Here is an 18681-nt window from a genome sequence, read left to right as displayed (position 1 = left end):
AGCTGGCCTCTGTGTAAACCAACCTTATGCTCCTGAGGTGGGGGAGATGCTGGGCAGAGGCTGTGGGAGCCTTGGCAGCTTGTGCTGGGTGAGAGAGGAGGCCATGGGGACAGGAAGTGCTGATCCACTGTGGGCTCCCCAGCTGAGAGGGTTGGGGTGGGGACCAGCCACACGTGGACCCCCAAACCCTCTAATTCATTCAGGCTCCCATCCCTCAGGACCAGGTTGGGTGGGGCATAAGGCAGAGACCTCAGATCATCAGCACCAGCAACACCTGGAGCTGGTCAGAAATGTAACAGCTCACCTGGGAGGCTGAGGCAGGAGGATGGCAAGTTCAAGACCAACTTGGGTAATAGTGTGACTTTGTGTCACAAAAAAGACAAATAAAAGAAAAAAACAGCATTTGTTCCTTCCCAGAGTTACTAATCCAGAGTCACGTGTGTGTGTGTGTGTGTGTGTGTGTGTGTGTGTGTGTGTGTGTGTGTGTATTTGCATCTATGGTATGTGTGTATGTGTTTGTGGGGGGTATTTGTGGTGTATATGTGTGTTGTGTATGTATGTGTGTTAAACGTTTGTTGGCATGGTGTCTACATGTGTCTGTGGTATGTACATGTTTACATTTATGCCAGTGAGAATATGTGTGCAAGTTGTGGATGCCAGAGGCAATTTTGTTTGTTTGTTTGAGACAGGAACTCAGTCTGCAGACCAGGCTGGCCTTGAACTCAGAGATCTGCTTGCCTCTGCCTTCATAGCGCAGGTATTAAAGGGATGTGTCACCACCACCCAGCCTTAATATCCGTCTCCCTTAATATCTGTCCACTTTATCTTTTGAAACAGGGTCTCTCATTGACCCCAAAGCTCACTGATAGACGAGGCCCATGGTCACTGAGCTCCAGGGGTCTGCCTTTCTGTCCTTTCGCAGCACGGGGATGACAGATACACACCACCACAGCTAGCTTAGTTTATGTGGGTGCTAGGGGTGCAAACACTTAAAAAGCACTTTACCAACTGAGTCTCCCAGCCCCCAGTCTCCAATCTGTATCTTAACAAGATTCCCCAGGTGACTTGGACACGTGAACACGAACGTGGAAAACCCTGATCAGAAGGACTAGACTCCAGGCCATGCTGTGCATAGCTGCCAGAGGCAGCGGGTTTCCATGAGCAACGAGAGACTGGTGGGCCCCTCCTTCCTGCCTCTTCTGCTCCATCTGATGCTCCTGAGGTAGTGGAAGAGGGAAGCTGGTAGGAATCCCAGCTCAGCCCCACCTGGTGGACGGCAGGGAACAGCAGTGAGGCTGTGGGGTAAGGAGCTGTGATGGCTGGTATTGGCAGGAGCTCAGGGCTTCCCAGCAGGTGAGGATGGTGGTGCCCTTCACACCAAGGTGTCACCTGCAGAGAACTAAACCCATGCTCCCTGAGTGCCAGGGCATGGCTGGTTAAACCCATGAAATGGGTCATGGGGCACAACCAACTTGTTCTCTATATATATTCCTTTTTTAAAGATGGTCTCAAATCCACCATGTGGCTGTATTTGAAGCTTATGATCTTAGACTTCAAATCCTTCTGCCTCCACCTCCTAAGTGCTGAGATTACAAGCGAGTGCCACCGTGCCCAAGGTTATGCAGTATTGGGGTCAAACTCAGAGCTGTGCATATGCTAAGCAAGCACTCTGCCAACTGAGCTACCTCCCCAGGGCCCAAGCACATCATTGTCTAAGATAGGGCAAGGGTCGAGGTCTCAGGAAGGCTCTGTCCCAGGTCTCACTCCTGCAGAAGGGGCCTTGTGTGTGAAGCATAGCTCCAGGCCCTGATCTGAGCTGCCTTGCCATGACCACAGGACAAAAAACACACTTCATCGGCTGTCCCCTGGGCATCTGGTTAGCATGTTTGCTCATAGGACAGCAGTGCCAAGATGCCCACCAGCCCAACCCATCCATTCCTTAAGAATGCTTTCACTACAAAAATTGAGCAAACACAGGGTAATTAAATTAAAATGCATTATTATAAATACTTTATTGAGGAATTATACATGGAAGGCCCAAGTGCTCCTTGGATGTAGACAATGATATTTGTTTCCTTAAATACAAAGTATAAAAAACTGTACACAATGCAGCCAGACATCTCTGTGAGGTCACTCAAAGTGCTTCTTCCATCAGGAGGTTCATTTTTCTCTGCTCACAGCTCCAAGGGTCCAGGGAAGAAGGTGGGGGCAGAAAAGAGGGAGCAGAGGAGGGGAGGGGAGGGGAGGGAAAATAAGTAAAGAAAAGGGAGGGAAGGGAGAGTCAAGTAGTCCAAACACTACTGTGTAGGGCAGGCATGAGAGGGATGGAGTGAGGGCTTTGGGGGAAATTGTATGTCTCTGTCTTGCCAGGCCCCTAGCAGCTGGGGAGTTGAATCCATCACTGAATTCTGTCTCAGAAGCTATAACACCTTCTGATCTGTCAGAGCCTGGTGCCTTTGGGCAGCTCCAAGGTGCTTTCCTTTTTCGCCCCATAGGAAAAGACTGCACCGAAGATATCTTCATGATAGCGTTTCTGGCTCTGTGAGGGGAAGGAAGCAGAAGTCAAGGTGTCACCCTTCTGGGCCAGCCACCACATCTAGGCTGGGACTAAACCCTGGGCTGCAACAGCTTCCTGCTGACACAGACACTGGCTAGCCCTGTGCTTTCCCCTGTGTCTGAATTGCTGCAGTTGCACCCAGGTTTGGTTTCCCATCAGCCCTGTGTGTGGCCCACCGCAGCCTCTTCCCATGCTTCATGCATGGATGGCAGTCCCACACCTGCCTAGTGCACATTGCACACACACCATCGGGTGTGAGCTTTGAGATCAGCATGTGCTGGGAAGGCTTTGCCTCCCTTTCCCTAGGTCTTGAAGTCAGAACACACAGCAGCAGGCAGAGGGCTCCAGGAGAAAACTTACAGTAAAGCCACCCGCTGCGTTTGTGGACCCAGAAGTGTCCCAAGTGATGTAGCCTTACAATCTTTGCTGCTAGAGGTCAAGACTGGGAAATGTCATATGCTAACAATGATTGGTCTACATCACCAGTCCTTGTTTTCTCTTTTTATTTATTTTATTTCACTTTGGTTTTTCAAGACAGAGTATCTCTGTGTAATAGCCCTAAGCTGTCCTGGAACTTTCTTGGCAGACCAGGCTAGCTTGAAAGTCACAGAGACCCATCTGCCACTGACTCCCATGTGCTGGTACTAAAGGCATGCACCACCAAGCCAGGCCTTTGTTTTCTCTCTTTAAATTAAAAAAAAAAAGAAAAGTTTATTTCCTGTGTTTGCCTCCGGAGTGGTGAAATTAAGGGGGGGGGGGTGCGGGTATGCCATAATGTCTTTCTATAATTTTTATGTTCGTGTGTGCGTGTGTGCGTGTGTGTGTGTGTGTGTGTGTGTGTGTAATTGTACATGAGTACTGTACCCCCAGAAAAGGGTATCACATCCCCTGGACCTGAGGCTGCAGGCAGGTCCTCTGCAAGAACTGTGCATGCTTTTAACTGGTCAGTCATCTCTGCAGCCCTAGGGAACCCATACTGACTTGCACTTACCACTCTCCTGCCTCAGCTTCTACAAAGCCAGAGGATTTCCAAGTGTGCACAGCATCTGCCTCACCTCTTCCTTGTAACCCTTTCCATGTCAAACACCCACGAACACATATGACACACACTACACACCTTTGGAAAGCACCCATGGTGTCCTTGGTGGTCATCACATGTGTGGGAATACTCTGCACTTCAGGACCTTTGCCCATGGTGCTGCCCCACAGGATAGTTTAGACCTCTGTCTCCAGGATGCACAAGGCTTCTCCACCTTCTCCAGGTATTTCCCTCAACTGTCACCTCCCAATGGCCCCTTTCCCAAACACCTTCATGAAATGGCACCCATGTCCACTCTGAGCTGCCACTCTGCAGAATTGATACCCAAAGCCGCGCACATCCCTGTGTTTTATTTCATCACTCTGCCAAAGAGTGAGCTCCATGTAGGGAGGCTATTTGCTTTGGTGTTTCTGAGACAGGATCTCATGTAGCCCAGGCTGGCCTTGACCTGACTATGGAACCAAGTTTTAATCTTGAACTCTTGATCCTGCTGCCTCCACTTCCGTAGTGCTGGGATTATAGGCGTGCACTGTGCTTAATATAAATGTGGAGTATAAGAATGAGTCTTACAGTCAGGATTAGGAATCAGAGATACAGAGAGAGGGGAAGGAGAAGAGAGGCCTTGAGCCTGGCTCTCACATTCATTGCTATGGCACCAGGACCTCTTCCATCTGCTAAGTGATGTTAGTCATTCTCCCTCATAAAGCCCTTAGAAGGGCACAAGGAAATGTCACACGACCATCCTTGGTGAGCACCTGGCACAAAGTAGGCCCTGATACCAGGAGTCCTTCCTGCAAGGAGTAAAGGCGCCCAGCCAGCACCTGCTCCAAATAAGTCTGTTTCCCATATGAAACAGGTAAGTGGCCTCCTAGGCTGGTGTCCTCCACCTTAATCTGCTGTGTGGGTAATTTGTTCAGGGTTGTGGAGGAGCAGAAACTGCTCTTAGGAAGAGAACACACTGGACTGATTTCTCGGCTAGGTGGCAGCCAGTGTGGAATGGAAAGTCCAGGAGCACAGCCAGCCAGCTCACCCAAGGTTTTTCAGGTCGTGCAGAGGGTCTCAGGGTACCCCCAATTCTGCTGCTCTGCTCCTGCTTCTAATAGCATGCGGCCTTGGCCTACACCCTTCTCGAGGGACCCACCCCAGCTCCCATACCTTGAGCTGGAAGAAATAGTCCTCGACTTGTTCCTCGCTCAAGTTCAGCTTGGTGGCCACCAGTTTCTTCAAGGTGGTAGCCACATCCCGAGCCATGCGCACATCTCCACAAACATAGAGGTGGCCCTCCTCCCTGTGGAGCACTCTGAGTACCTCATCGGCCAGCTGCTTCTGCAGAATGTCTTGAACGTAGACCTAAAAGCAGAGGACATGGTGGGACCAGCTCTAGACACTGAGGTCACTGTGGTCAGGCAGGCAGGCCATGGGGAGGGGGAAAGGAGCGTTAGCAGCTTCAGTCAGGATCTCACCTCAGGATTCACAAGTATCCTGTTCAGTCCTGGGTGACAGAACCCACATATCTTCCCTGAGTTCACTGCACTTCAGAGACACCTCCATGAAGCTAATGGCCCTGCCCAGAGCTCTGGGACCTACTGCCTATGCTGCAGAAGAGGGGACTTCCCAGTGTGGATCAGTCCCAATGCTGATGTGTGCCTGGGGTGCAGGCTCCCAGGCTCCCTGCTTATAAAGAAGGTCCTGGAGTCAGTCAGGATTTTGCTCTTTTCCCACATAAGATGGCAAGTGGTCCAGCCATTGCATCCAAAGGGGTCCTCAGGGAAAGTTCCCTAGGTTCTGAGCTGAGAGTCTGTACTGAGTATTCATGGCCCTGGAGCAGAGGCCCATGTGAGGCCCCTGTGGGATCAACTCCACCTTTCAGTCTTGCTGAGCCAAACATAAAGCCAGCCTACACCATGTCTCCCAGCACAACCTGCATCCCAGGACAGCTGGGCACCTGCAGCTGAGTGCACTGTGGAAATGAAGCCACAGCGTGAGTCTCAAACCTCTCTGGGCTTCATTGTCTCATCATAGTGTTCTTCATAATATCACCCTGAGGCTGTGCAACTGTCTCCTCTTTAGAGCAGAGGGGATGAAGGCTCAGAGAGGGAGGGCTGTGCAGCCAGCCTGGGCATGGCTGACTTACCTTGGGCTTGCCAGGAAGCCTGGAATAGCCTGTATGCACCTGATGCAGTACTCCCCTGTGGACCATCTCATGCATCTCTTCCCGATAGAGGTGGTCCTCCTCTGGGTGCCTGCACCCAAACACCAAGGTCATGGGACCTCCTTTGAGTCCTTAAGGCAAAAACAAACAAACAAACAACGAACCAGAAGTTTGCAGTCACCACAATGGCCAATAGAGGACAGCCCATGACCACCAGGTGTCCAAGTGTATGTGTCTGATCTGATATTTTCCCAGTTTACAGTTAACACAAGCACTCTTGAAAAAAACATGACTCAATATCATTTATGATTATGTCAGCACATTTAAATTTTTTTCCATAATACATTTTCATTTTTACTTTTTCTTTTTCAAATATTATGATAGTCAGTTCTTGGGAGGTAGGGGCAGGAGGACTGATTACTATAAATTTAGGGCCACCCTTTTCTATGTAGAGAGTTATCAGTCCAACCAGGGCTAGAGCAGCAAGACGCTGTCTCCAATACATATAGGTGTGAGAGAGAGAGAGAGAGAGAGAGAGAGAGAGAGAGAGAGAGGCAAGGACATTCTTTTAGTGAAATACCAAAAACTCTGTGGCTTTCTTTGGTGAAAACCATCTCTCCTGACCCAGGTCCTACACCAAATGCAGGTGGTGAGGCCTCAGGTGTCTAGGACAACCAAACACCTCCTGATACTATTGGCTGTGCTGGACTTCATCTGCAGGGATTTGAAGGTCAAACACTGCTAAAGGTTTCTTCCACAAAAAGCCTCATTCGAGCATTCCAGGCATAGAGCCATCTTTCTTCAAGGCTCTTTTATCAAATGAACAGAAAGAGTCTTCATCTGAAACCTATTCCTTTCATCTTCTACCTCTGGGGACATCTTCACAGGGTCACTCTGTGGTTTATTTAATGGGTGACACCAACGATGAGGGCGGCATCTAAAAGCCTTCACAATGGGCTGCTGAGGTGACTCAGCACTTAGAGGTGCTTGCCGTCAAGCATGGCAAATTGAGTTTGATTCCTGGGACCCGCATGGTGGAAGGAGAGAGGCAAGATGACCTTTGACCTCCACATGTGCATCAGGACACTCCTCTAAATACATTGACAATGAACTAGGGCTGGAGAGATGGCTCAGAGGCTAAGAGCACTGTCTGTTCTTCCAAAGGTCCTGAGTTCAATTCGCAGCAACCACATGGTGGCTCATAACTGCCTAACATCAGATCTGGTTCCCTCTTCTGTCCTGCAGGCACACATGCAGGCAAAATATTGTATAGATAATAAATAAATAAATAAAATAAACAAGGAGACAGGAAATAAACAAGGAGACAGGAAATGGGCAGGACACAAGCACCAAGTCTATGCAACTACTTATGGGCTACAGTGTACTAATGTGATGTGCAAATCCTGTGTAATGGTCAGATCACGGTGCCTGTCATACTCCCTTCCTATTGAGAGCTGTACCTCTGTGCTGGGAGTCATGGAGCCTCTGATGCCAGAAGCTTCGGAAGGGAGCAATGCCTGTGCCTGGCCCAACAAGGATGCAAGGCCGGGACGGGTCCTCAGGGAGCTGGAAGCCATCGACACTGCAGAGGCAGAAGGACAAAGACCCCGCTCTTCAGACGCCCCCAGGAGAAGCACACACAGGACAGGTTGGGGCGCTGGGCACCTGTTAGGGTGGCACTGTCATGGATGTAGGGGGACCCTGATTCCCAAGCCCTGGGCACAGCTTTGTCCTCCCTGCCTGGGTACGCCATCTCCCCACACTCTAGTTGTTTGGTGAAGGAACTAGTCATGTGTATGTTCTCTGGATCCCACCATTATCCTTGCCATAGGCTCCACCACACCCTGTAGCCAGATGGGAAAATGAGGAGATGCATAGTTATCCCTTCATCCCTTTATGGGCAAGGGCAGCACTGAGTTCTAGATCCTTCCCTAGTACTGCAGAATCCCCAGGTACCTGGGCCTCCAGAGAGCCCTGAGTGGTGCTTACCTTCGCACAAAGCAGGGCACTGGGTCCTGGGGCTTCAGAGTACTGATCCAGGTGCTGCAGACACCATGGTGCAGGGGACCCTGGCCATCTGCAAGGGGAGCACATCCTGATCAACAACCCCGTGGCCTCATGCAACCCAGCTGCTGCTTTTCCTACACTGCCGAGCCCTCCTGCGTGCCTCGTCCCTGAGTGAGCAAGAACCTTCTCCCCCAACTCCCCACCAGAGCAGGGAAGGCTATAAGGGACCCGGAGAGCAACTGCTCCCTTCACAATTGAGGAAACTGATTCACAGAGAAGAAAAAGGAGTGGATGACTAAAATCATAGTGAACTTGAATCCATCACTCTTCTTTCTTTCTATACTTCTTTATGTCTGTCTGTCTTTCTCCCTTTTTAAAAATCTGTTTGTTTACCTATTTAGTTATGTATATGAATGCTCTATCTGCATATCCAACTGAAGGCCAGAAGAGGGCATCAGATCACATTACAGATGGTTGTGAGGTGAGCCACCATGTGGTTTCTGGGAATTAAACTCAGGACCTCTGAAAGAGCAGCCTGTACTCTTAACTCTCCAGTCCCTAGACCCATCACTCTTAAGCTAGGGCACCTCCCAAGTGTTTGTCCAGGATCCTCCCAGCACTCCCCACCAACGCTCTGCCCACTGCAGTGTGAGGTGATCCCCCAGAGCTGGCCACTGCTGCAAGTTCTCATGAAGGAACCTGGGGAGAGGGGGGAAGTTTTCCACTCATTCTGTCTTTTCTGGCATCTCAATCTTCCCCAGCAGCCTTTGCTGGGATTGTATGTACCCCAGTTTCCTCTGAGTTACACCCACTTCCCCCATGACCTGACACATAAAGGAGGCCTCTAGCGACTTGAATAGTCCTTTGGTTCTGTTCTACATGAATCAGCCTTCACAGGGCTCATCTGTGTCTCCTCTCTCATCTAATGGTGAGGTATGGCCAGTGAGGCTCTGCCCGGCATTTAGAAGCTATGTGTGGGCTCTGAGGCATGGACCATTCACAGCCCTTCAGACAGAGCTCAATTACAGAAGGTTAGAACAGGGAGGCCCATCTGGTGGAGGATCCAAGGCTAAGTGACAGAACACTGGACCACCTAGTCTATGGTAGCTTCACAATACCCCACCCACTCCCTCATGAATCCCCAGTGCTTCTGGGCATCCACACAGTCATATCTCTAAGTATTTGCATGCCTGAACACTTTTCCATGAGGGCAGAGATGTCTAATGAGGTTCCACGCCCAGTGTGGCCCCAGCATAGAGGCGGAAGACAGTGATCACAGAATAAGTGCATCAAGGGAGAGAATAATCAATGAAAAATTTCCTACATCCAGCTGCACCATTAGGATGACCAGGAATTACTGGACTCCCCGAAGTGTTCAAGGCTTTTCATGTTTGATCCTATTTAGAAGTCAGCGATTGTAACAATGATCCAGCATTTAAACTCCCTGAATTTGAGCCTCCATTTCTTAACGGTGTGACTCTGAATAACTGAGTTAACTTCTCCATGACTCTTTTTTTGTTTGTTTGTTTTTTCTCTGTTTAGCTTTGGCTGTCCTGGAATCACTTTGTAGACCAGGCTGGCCTTGAACACAAAGATCCACCTGCCTCTGCCTCCCTGAGTTCTGGGATTACAGATGTGACCCTTCATGCCCGGCTTTCTCCATGACTCTGTTTTCTCCCATGTAAATGTACATGGAAGCCATCTCCCACACTTAGGGATGGGAACAAAGGAGTGAGCCTCATGCCTGCCTCATGACAATATACCCTACACAGATTCTCACAAAATTGACAACTCTGGCAGGCGGCTATCACTGAACCATGTAGCTGATAAAGTGACACATCTCAGGGTGTTAAACAGCCACCGTGGTTGTTAATCTTAGTCATCAACTCAACACACACAGGAAAAGGGACACTCAGTTGAGGAATTGTCATCATATTGACCTGGGGGCATGTCTGTGGGGCATTTTCCTCACTGCTAATTGATGGAGGAGAGTCTAGTCCACTGTGGGCAGTGCTGTTCCTGGGCAGGTGGTCCTGAGTTGTGTCAGGGAGGAAGCTGAGCAAGCCAGAGAGAACAAACCAGCAAGCAACGTTCCTCCATGCTTCCTGCCTTGGCTTCCCCTGATGATGGACTGTAACATGTAACCTAACAATCCCTTTCTTCCCCTAAACTGGACCTTCCCCTACAGGTGGTCATGGTGTTACCACAGCAACAGAGAGCAACCTAGAACAGCTGCCCTAGAAGTGACAGGAGCAGATGACACCATGGTCTGCCTGTCTCACCTTGGGTGCGATAGGTGACCACGGCTACAGTGAGGTGGACCTCCAAAGGAGTGTGGTCCTGGGAGGAGCTGATGGAGTAGTATCTGGGTTTCAGAATGGGGAGCTGAGACAGCAGGAAGGCAGCTGGCACGCGCACTGACGGGAACTCTTCCAGCACTTCGAGGAACGTGGGGTTGTTTCTGAACTTCCAAGCGTTGTACTCTGAGGGCTGAAAGCCAGGGGCAGTGTGAGGGATTGGGAGACCTGCCAAGGGTTGTAGAAGGAGCTGTCCCACCCAGTATCCATCCATTCACTCAACAAATGTGTCCAAGGACCGGCGCTGTCCATGGTGCTGAGGGAAGCAAGGCCATGGGGTAGCTGGTAGCATTTCTCACTTGGGCCTAGAGTAGAATTAAGATGATGGTAGGGTAAGATTGCAAACTCAGCTGCTTGGAGGGCAAGAGGATTCCATGTCTAAGGCCTTCAGGGGTTCCAGATGGAGTTGAGGGCTCTCCTGGCTAACTAGTGAGACCTGTCTCAGACTAAATTGTAGGAGGAGAGGTAGGAGTTTGTTTCAGCGGCAGAGCACTTGCCTGGTATGTGAGGGTCTGAGGCAAACACATAAAACAAAGTACCCATAATACAAAAACAAAAAGCAAAACACAAAGCCTCCCCAATATTGGCAATTGATTTCAATGCCCTCTTTCTTTGGGAGGTGGCGGGAAATAGAGACGTGGTCTTGCTACATAACCCAGATTGGCCTTGAATTTATTTTTGGTCAATGCAGGACTCTAACTCGCTGTCCTACTGCCTCAGTCTCCTGAGTGCTAGGATCACAGGGATGCACCAGCATGCTCAGCTGGGCTCACTTCCTTATTAATACTATAATTTGTAACCAATTAGATCTTGGTCAAATCATGGCCGGATGACCCTTGTAGCTTAACTTTGGTCTTTGTGGGATAAAGCTGATACAGCTTTCTACACAGGGTTCTTCAGATGGTGACAATGTGTCCAGTGACATTGTATCCAGTGCCTCTTACAAAGACATAAACTCAGAAGTTGCAAATGACCTCATGTATCACCTCACTAACTCCCTAACTCAGCTCCCCACCTGCCATTCCACCCATTTAGCCACCATTAAGTTTGTTCCACATTTGGGAAGACAAGAGCCATCCGTGTCAGATGTGCCATCTTGTCAGATTCCAAGGAAGTGTACTCTGGCCATGTGGTGACTACAATTACTGTGACTGTGACTGGACTTAGGGTCACCATGGGAAGACACCTTGGTGAGGGTGTGTCTAGAGGTGTAACTGGAGAAGACTTTCCCTGAACGGGCTCACACACTCACTCAGCTGGGACTGAAGACCAAATGAAAAGGAGAAGGAGAACAGAACACCCCAGTACTACTGTGACCTAGAGATGAGGCAGCAGGCTATGCCTAATTCCCAACACACACACACACACACACACACAGAGAGAGAGAGAGAGAGAGAGAGAGAGAGAGAGAGAGAGAGAGAGAGAGAGAGAGAGAGAGAGAGAGAGAGAGATGTCACAGCTAGATACTCAGAAGGATGCTCTCAGAGGTTGAACTTGACTCTGGGCTTTTGTTCCCTCCACTCTATGAAATGCCCCTGCCTCACCCACCAGCCAGACCCTCACCTGACACAAGGACGCCAGCCTCTGCCTGTCAGCCTCTTCCGTGGCCAGGCTTGGCCAGCTTGTGGAGCTGCAGCTGGGTGGGAGGGGTAGTGATGTCCAGGAAGTAGGTGAGGGCTTGGCTGAGTGAGCATGGGGGCAGCCTCTTGTCTTTGACCCAGTAGCTGCCTGAATGGAAGGAAGAGACATTGTCAGGATGCAAAAGGCCATACTTGGGTCTCTCAAACCATGCCTAGCCTCCATCTAAAGGGAAGGGAAGTCTCTGACATCTTGGCTCCAGAAAGAGTGAAGATTGGGAGTTGGTGCTGAGACAGGGACACCAGGGTAGGCTGATCAATTGCTCCCACATGGGCACCCATATTGATTTTGTCTCACAGACAAACCACATCCTTCTGTGGCCCATACTTGAGTCTCTGACACACTCAGAAAGTGTCACAGGTTTGTGTAACTAACCACAAATCTAGTGACTAAGACTAATGGAGAGTGATGTAAGCCCCAGAGTCTGGCTGCTCTTAGAACAAGTTTTATGGCTACCATCCCCTGGGGCACTAAAGCAAGAGGCTCTGGGTGAACAGAGCAGTGTAATTTGAGGTGACCAGGCTTCAGGAGTCCCAAGAGACAGCATGCAGGGAGTCACAGCAAGACCCAGGTTCAAGTTCTGGCTCTCCACTTCCCAGATGAGCATCTGAACCCTGTGACCTCTGGCCACTTCCTTGAGAATCAGATATGACAAAGTGTGGGCTGACACCGACAATGTGTAACAACCATATTTAGGAAACCGTCAACACAGTGCCTGGTTCACAGTTGTTTAGTGCATGTTAGCATGTTTTTTTGTTTTTTTGTTTTTTGTTTTGTTTTGTTTTGTTTGGGTTTTTTGGTTTTGGTTTTGGTTTGTGTGTGTGTGTGTGTGTGTGTGTGTGTGTGTGTGTGTGTGTCAGAGTCTCTCTGTGTAGCCTTGGCTGTCCTGGACTCTCTTTGTAGACCAGGCTGGCCTCAAACCCCTAGTGATTGCCTGCCTCTGCCTCCTGAGTGCTGGGTTTAAAGGCGTGCGCCACCAAGCCAGGCTCAGCACACTGTTTTTATTTCTCTCCCTTTCCCTCCCTTCCTTCTAGAGACTCGGATAGCACCACTAATGGCATCTCATCTGGACCAGATCTGCATTTGTACAGCCCCAAGGATGCCTCAGGTCTCTTGTCACTAAGTTTCAGGCTAACTCCCTTTCTCCTGAATGGTGATGCTCACTGCCAGGTTTTGCTTCTCTGAGGCTAGGGGACACACTCTTGGAGGCATCACTACCACTGAAAGCCAGGGAGATTCTCCCATGAACTGGGACTGCAGCAGACCAGGACAGACCCAGGCCTGGTCCTCAGAGATGGGAGTGAGGAGAGCAGAGGTCTTTCTGGGGCCAGGGCCTCACCTCTCTCATCCAGAACTTCCAGGCACACAGTTTGGTTTGGTGCAGGACAATCCACAACTCGCTCCATGATTCCCTGCACCAGGGCAGGCTGGTTGCATGGGAAAATCCCAAGGTGTTCCCCAGGCAGGTAGCTGGGGCCTCGGCTTCCCTCGAAGGAGAGTTGAACAAGGAGGGTGACACGGCTGCAGAAGAAAAAGGGAGCCCCGGGTAACCACCAGCTCCCCCAAGACAGGTACACTCCTGCCATCTTACTGCTGGCTTCCTCCAGCCTTGGCCACCAGCCAGAGTTCCTGACGAGACGTCCCCTCGGCTGGGGACCCTTGGAGCTCCATAATAATTTCCCTGAGAAGTCTGGCCACAGCCCTCCCTAGCAGTGCAGGGAGCATGGAGGGCTTAGCCACACTTCTGACACAAGAAGTATCTCCTTCAGGGTGTGTGGGCATCAGAGGTAGCCTTTCCTCGTCTCCAAAAGAAAGTCTCTTCTCATTAGAACTAAGGCCATTTCCCCCCAATGGATACGAGTGAGGGAGAAGGACAAAGTGGATAAAATTTACAGATCCCTCACAACCCTTTTCTACCTAGCTGGAAAGTTCCCGCCCTTGCAAATATTTTCACAAAAGGGCTGAAGACTCAAATGGTGTAAGTATCTCCTGGTCACTCCTTTTAGCATGAGTTCAGAGAGGAGGAAGAGCCAGCGCGGCAGATACCTAGTCCTCAAATCGGGCAAAGGCACAGATGCCAAGGAGTAGCAGAGATGCTGGTCCCAACTGTGCCATCCTCATCAAGCACAACTCCCCTCCCCATGCACAGACCAATTAGCACTGGTCCATTATTCATTCCAGAGCAACCCTAGGACACCAGCCAAGCATCCCTGCCCATCCTTACCTGGACTTCTCACTCTGCAGATTCTGCTGGGACTTCAGCCTCATCGTGAACACGTTCTTGGCGTGTATGCTGCTGAGGGCTGAGGAGACAGAGATTGAAACGGGATGGACCCCAGTTCTATGGCAGGGGAAGCCTCGCCTACTGAGTTGATTATCCCTGCATGCTCCACTTGCCCTTGGTGTCCTGAGACAGGACCACTATTTTTGAACCACAAGTAAAGTCCCTACACCTGACTGGATGTGGTGACACAGGTCTGTAATCCCAACACTTTGGAGGTGGAGGCAGGTAGATCAGGAGTTCTAGGCCATTCTTGGCCATGCAGCAAGTTTGAGACCAATCTAGGCTACGTGAGACCCTGTACATACACACAAAGGGAAAACAAAACAAAACCAAGCAGTAAGTAAACTAATCATCCAGAAAGAAAAACAGTGGCTTCCAGGCTGAAAACTATGGGAGCTTCAATTTAGACATTTAAGCACAGAAAACCTCAGGGCAGCGATGTGACTTAGGGGTTTGGGGTTCATAGGAGAATAGAGAGAAAACTGCACAAATCCTCACATGCAGATATCTCTATGGAGTCTGGACTCAGAGAACTGAGTACATCACCCCGCTGAGCCACTCCCTGCTGCCCTGAATCACCTCAGAAGCCTTCTTCATGGCATATGGCTCCCCTTGGAAGACTGAGCCTATCCCTCATGTTTCCCACACGCTACCACTTGCTTCGTTTCCTTGAACATTATCTTTGCATTTATAACAGGTCAAGTGTCAGGACAAGTGTCACAGGCCAGTTCATGTGGGCCAAGAGGCTGGCACAGTGCCTTGCAGAGTTGCCCCCACCACCCACCCCACTGATGCAGGCTCCGTACTCTCACTGCCATGCTCTCCACTCACTGATGCAGGCTCCCTGCTCTCACTGCCACACTCTCTACCCACTGATGCAGGCTCCCTGCTCTCACTACCACACTCTCCACCCACTGATGCAGGCTCCCTGCTCTCACTGCCACACTCTCCACCCACTGATGCAGGCTCCCTGCTCTCACTGCCACACTCTCCACCCACTGATGCAGGCTCCCTGCTCTCACTGCCACACTCTCCACCCACTGATGCAGGCTCCCTGCTCTCACTGCCACACTCTCCACCCACTGATGCAGGCTCCCTGCTCTCACTGCCACACTCTCCACCCACTGATGCAGGCTCCCTGCTCTCACTGCCACACTCTCCACCCACTGATGCAGGCTCCCTGCTCTCACTGCCACACTCTCCACCCACTGATGCAGGCTCCCTGCTCTCACTGCCACACTCTCCATCCACTGATCCAGGCTCCCTGCTCTCACTGTTACACTCTCTACTCACTGATGCAGGCTCCCTGCTCTCACTGCCACACTCTCCACCCACTGATCCAGGCTCCCTGCTCTCACTGTTACACTCTCTACTCACTGATCCAGGCTCCCTGCTCTCACTGCCACACTCTCCACCCACTGATGCAGATTCCCTGCTCTCACTGCCACACTCTCCACCCACTGATGCAGGCTCCCTGCTCTCACTGCCACACTCTCCACCCACTGATCCAGGCTCCCTGCTCTCACTGCCACACTCTCCACCCACTGATGCAGGCTCCCTGCTCTCACTGCCACACTCTCCACCCACTGATCCAGGCTCCCTGCTCTCACTGCCACACTCTCCACCCACTGATGCAGGCTCCCTGCTCTCAGGGCCACACTCTCCACCCACTGATGCAGGCTCCCTGCTCTCAGGGCCACACACTGATGCAGGCTCCCTCCTCTCAATGCCACACTCTCCACCCAAAGACGCTGGCTGGCTGCTCTCACTGCCACGCTCTCCACCCACTGATGCTGGTTTCCTGCTCTCATTGATATGCTCTCCATCCACTGATGTTGGCGCCCTGCCCCAGTTCTCACTGCCACACTCTCTACCCACTGATGCAGGCTCTCTGCTCTCACTGCCACACTCTCCACCCACTGATGCAGGCTCCCTGCTCTCACTGCCACACTCTCCACCCACTGATGCAGGCTCCCTGCTCTCACTGCCACACTCTCCACCCACTGATGCAGGCTCCCTGCTCTCACTGCCACACTCTCCATCCACTGATCCAGGCTCCCTGCTCTCACTGTTACACTCTCTACTCACTGATGCGGCTCCCTGCTCTCACTGCCACACTCTCCACCCACTGATCCAGGCTCCCTGCTCTCACTGTTACACTCTCTACTCACTGATCCAGGCTCCCTGCTCTCACTGCCACACTCTCCACCCACTGATGCAGATTCCCTGCTCTCACTGCCACACTCTCCACCCACTGATGCAGGCTCCCTGCTCTCACTGCCACACTCTCCACCCACTGATCCAGGCTCCCTGCTCTCACTGCCACACTCTCCACCCACTGATCCAGGCTCCCTGCTCTCACTGCCACACTCTCCACCCACTGATCCAGGCTCCCTGCTCTCACTGCCACACTCTCCACCCACTGATCCAGGCTCCCTGCTCTCAGGGCCACACTCTCCACCCACTGATGCAGGCTCCCTGCTCTCAGGGCCACACACTGATGCAGGCTCCCTCCTCTCAATGCCACACTCTCCACCCAAAGACGCTGGCTGGCTGCTCTCACTGCCACGCTCTCCACCCACTGATGCTGGTTTCCTGCTCTCATTGATATGCTCTCCATCCACTGATGTTGGCTCCCTGCCCCAGTTCTCACTGCCACACTCTCTACCCACTGATGCAGGCTCTCTGCTCTCACTGCCACACTCTCCACCCACTGATGCAGGCTCCCTGCTCTCACTGCCACACTCTCCACCCACTGATGCAGGCTCCCTGCTCTCACTACCACACTCTCCACCCACTGATCCAGGCTCCCTGCTCTCACTGTTACACTCTCTACTCACTGATGCAGGCTCCCTGCTCTCACTGCCACACTCTCCACCCACTGATGCAGATTCCCTGCTCTCACTGCCACACTCTCCACCCACTGATGCAGGCTCCCTGCTCTCACTGCCACACTCTCTACCCACTGATGCAGGCTCCCTGCTCTCACTGCCATACTCTCCACCCACTGATGCAGGCTCCCTGCTCTCACTGCCACACTCTCCACCCACTGATGCAGGCTCCCTGCTCTCACTGCCACACTCTCCACCCACTGATCCAGGCTCCCTGCTCTCACTACCATACTCTCCATCCACTGATGCAGGCTCCCTGCTCTCACTGCCACACTCTCCACCCACTGATCCAGGCTCCCTGCTCTCACTGCCACACTCTCCACCCACTGATCCAGGCTCCCTGCTCTCACTGCCATACTCTCCACCTACTGATGCAGGCTCCCTGCTCTCACTGCCACACTCTCCACCCACTGATCCAGGCTCCCTGCTCTCACTACCATACTCTCCATCCACTGATCCAGGCTCCCTGCTCTCACTGCCACACTCTCCACCCACTGATCCAGGCTCCCTGCTCTCACTGCCACACTCTCCACCCACTGATCCAGGCTCCCTGCTCTCACTGCCACACTCTCCACCCACTGATGCAGGCTCCCTGCTCTCACTGCCACACTCTCCACCCACTGATCCAGGCTCCCTGCTCTCACTACCACACTCTCCATCCACTGATGCAGGCTCCCTGCTCTCACTGCCACACTCTCCACCCACGGATGCAGGCTCCCTGCTCTCACTGCCACACTCTCCACCCACGGATGCAGGCTCCCTGCTCTCACTGCCACACTCTCCACCCACGGATGTAGGCTCCCTGCTCTCACTGCCACACTCTCCACCCACGGATGCAGGCTCCCTGCTCTCACTGCCACACTCTCCACCCACGGATGCAGGATCCCTGCTCTCACGGTCACACTCTCAAGGCTTCCTCCTGACACATTTTCCCTCAGAGCCCAAAGCCCGGTCCCGACAGGCTCTGCAGGTGGGAGACAGAAACCTGGCAGTGCCAGCTTCTGCCTTCATTCAGAAGGACATGGTGGATTCCTTGACTATTGGTTCAGGGCACAGGCAGCCTCAACCCAGGCAGGAAAGATCAGCGGGGTGCAGAGGGCCTGGTACCTTTGCTGAGGTCTAGCGGCTCTGGGCTCTGGGTGAGCCTGTATTGCTGTGGTTCCCAAACTGCGTTGGAAGTGTAGCGTTTCGGGATCTGAATGTGATGTTTGCTTCGGATATCAAACGTCTCACAGGCCGCCTGAAAAGTTAAGCAGAATAACATTTGCCATCATCATCATCATCACCATCACCATTATCATCACCACCCCTCACCATGGCCAAATGCTGGACGGCTGCATCACACAACACCTAAGGGTGTCATTGGATGGGACTGGAAGATTTCAGAGAACCCCAGGCTTGGCACACAGGGCTTATTGCTATTATAGTGAATAGTACAGCTGCCAGAGTGTGTGTGTGTGTGTGTGTGTGTGTGTGTGTGTGTGTGTGTGTGTGTGTGTGTGTGTGTCTTCCCACATAGAGAGAGAGGTTTGGGGCTTCCCTATCCTGATAGAAAACCTCCTGGACGAGGGCCTGAGTCTTGAAACCAACTCTGCTGGGCTTCTATTTCAGTGATAAGTTCCCACCACCAGCAGGGAGGAACCCAGAAAGTAAAGATTTGAGGCGATAACAGCAGGTGGTCCCAGGAGCTCAGCAGTGTGTCCCTTGCGCTTCTCTGCAGATCTGGGAGACTGAAGCCAGATGCCACTGTTAGGAG

At 51.8% G+C, this 18681-nt stretch overlaps 1 protein-coding gene across 1 annotated transcript in view; it reads right to left on the bottom strand.

Moving 5' to 3' along the window:
- Nucleotides 1-2271: 2271 nt before the first annotated feature.
- Nos2 (nitric oxide synthase 2) overlaps nucleotides 2272-18681 on the bottom strand; it is a 39192-nt gene continuing 22782 nt past the window's right edge. The window contains 11 exon segments of the mRNA XM_051158085.1: nucleotides 2272-2539; nucleotides 4752-4946; nucleotides 5731-5879; nucleotides 7209-7330; nucleotides 7738-7825; nucleotides 10038-10245; nucleotides 11676-11723; nucleotides 11725-11840; nucleotides 13090-13271; nucleotides 13975-14053; nucleotides 18033-18165. Coding sequence (XP_051014042.1) covers nucleotides 2441-2539; nucleotides 4752-4946; nucleotides 5731-5879; nucleotides 7209-7330; nucleotides 7738-7825; nucleotides 10038-10245; nucleotides 11676-11723; nucleotides 11725-11840; nucleotides 13090-13271; nucleotides 13975-14053; nucleotides 18033-18165 — 1419 coding nt within the window. The 3' untranslated portion in view covers nucleotides 2272-2440.

Source organism: Acomys russatus, chromosome 16 (assembly GCF_903995435.1).
Source record: "Acomys russatus chromosome 16, mAcoRus1.1, whole genome shotgun sequence".
In the NCBI taxonomy this organism is placed as follows: domain Eukaryota; kingdom Metazoa; phylum Chordata; class Mammalia; order Rodentia; family Muridae; genus Acomys; species Acomys russatus.
This window is presented reverse-complemented; position numbering and strand designations above follow the sequence as displayed.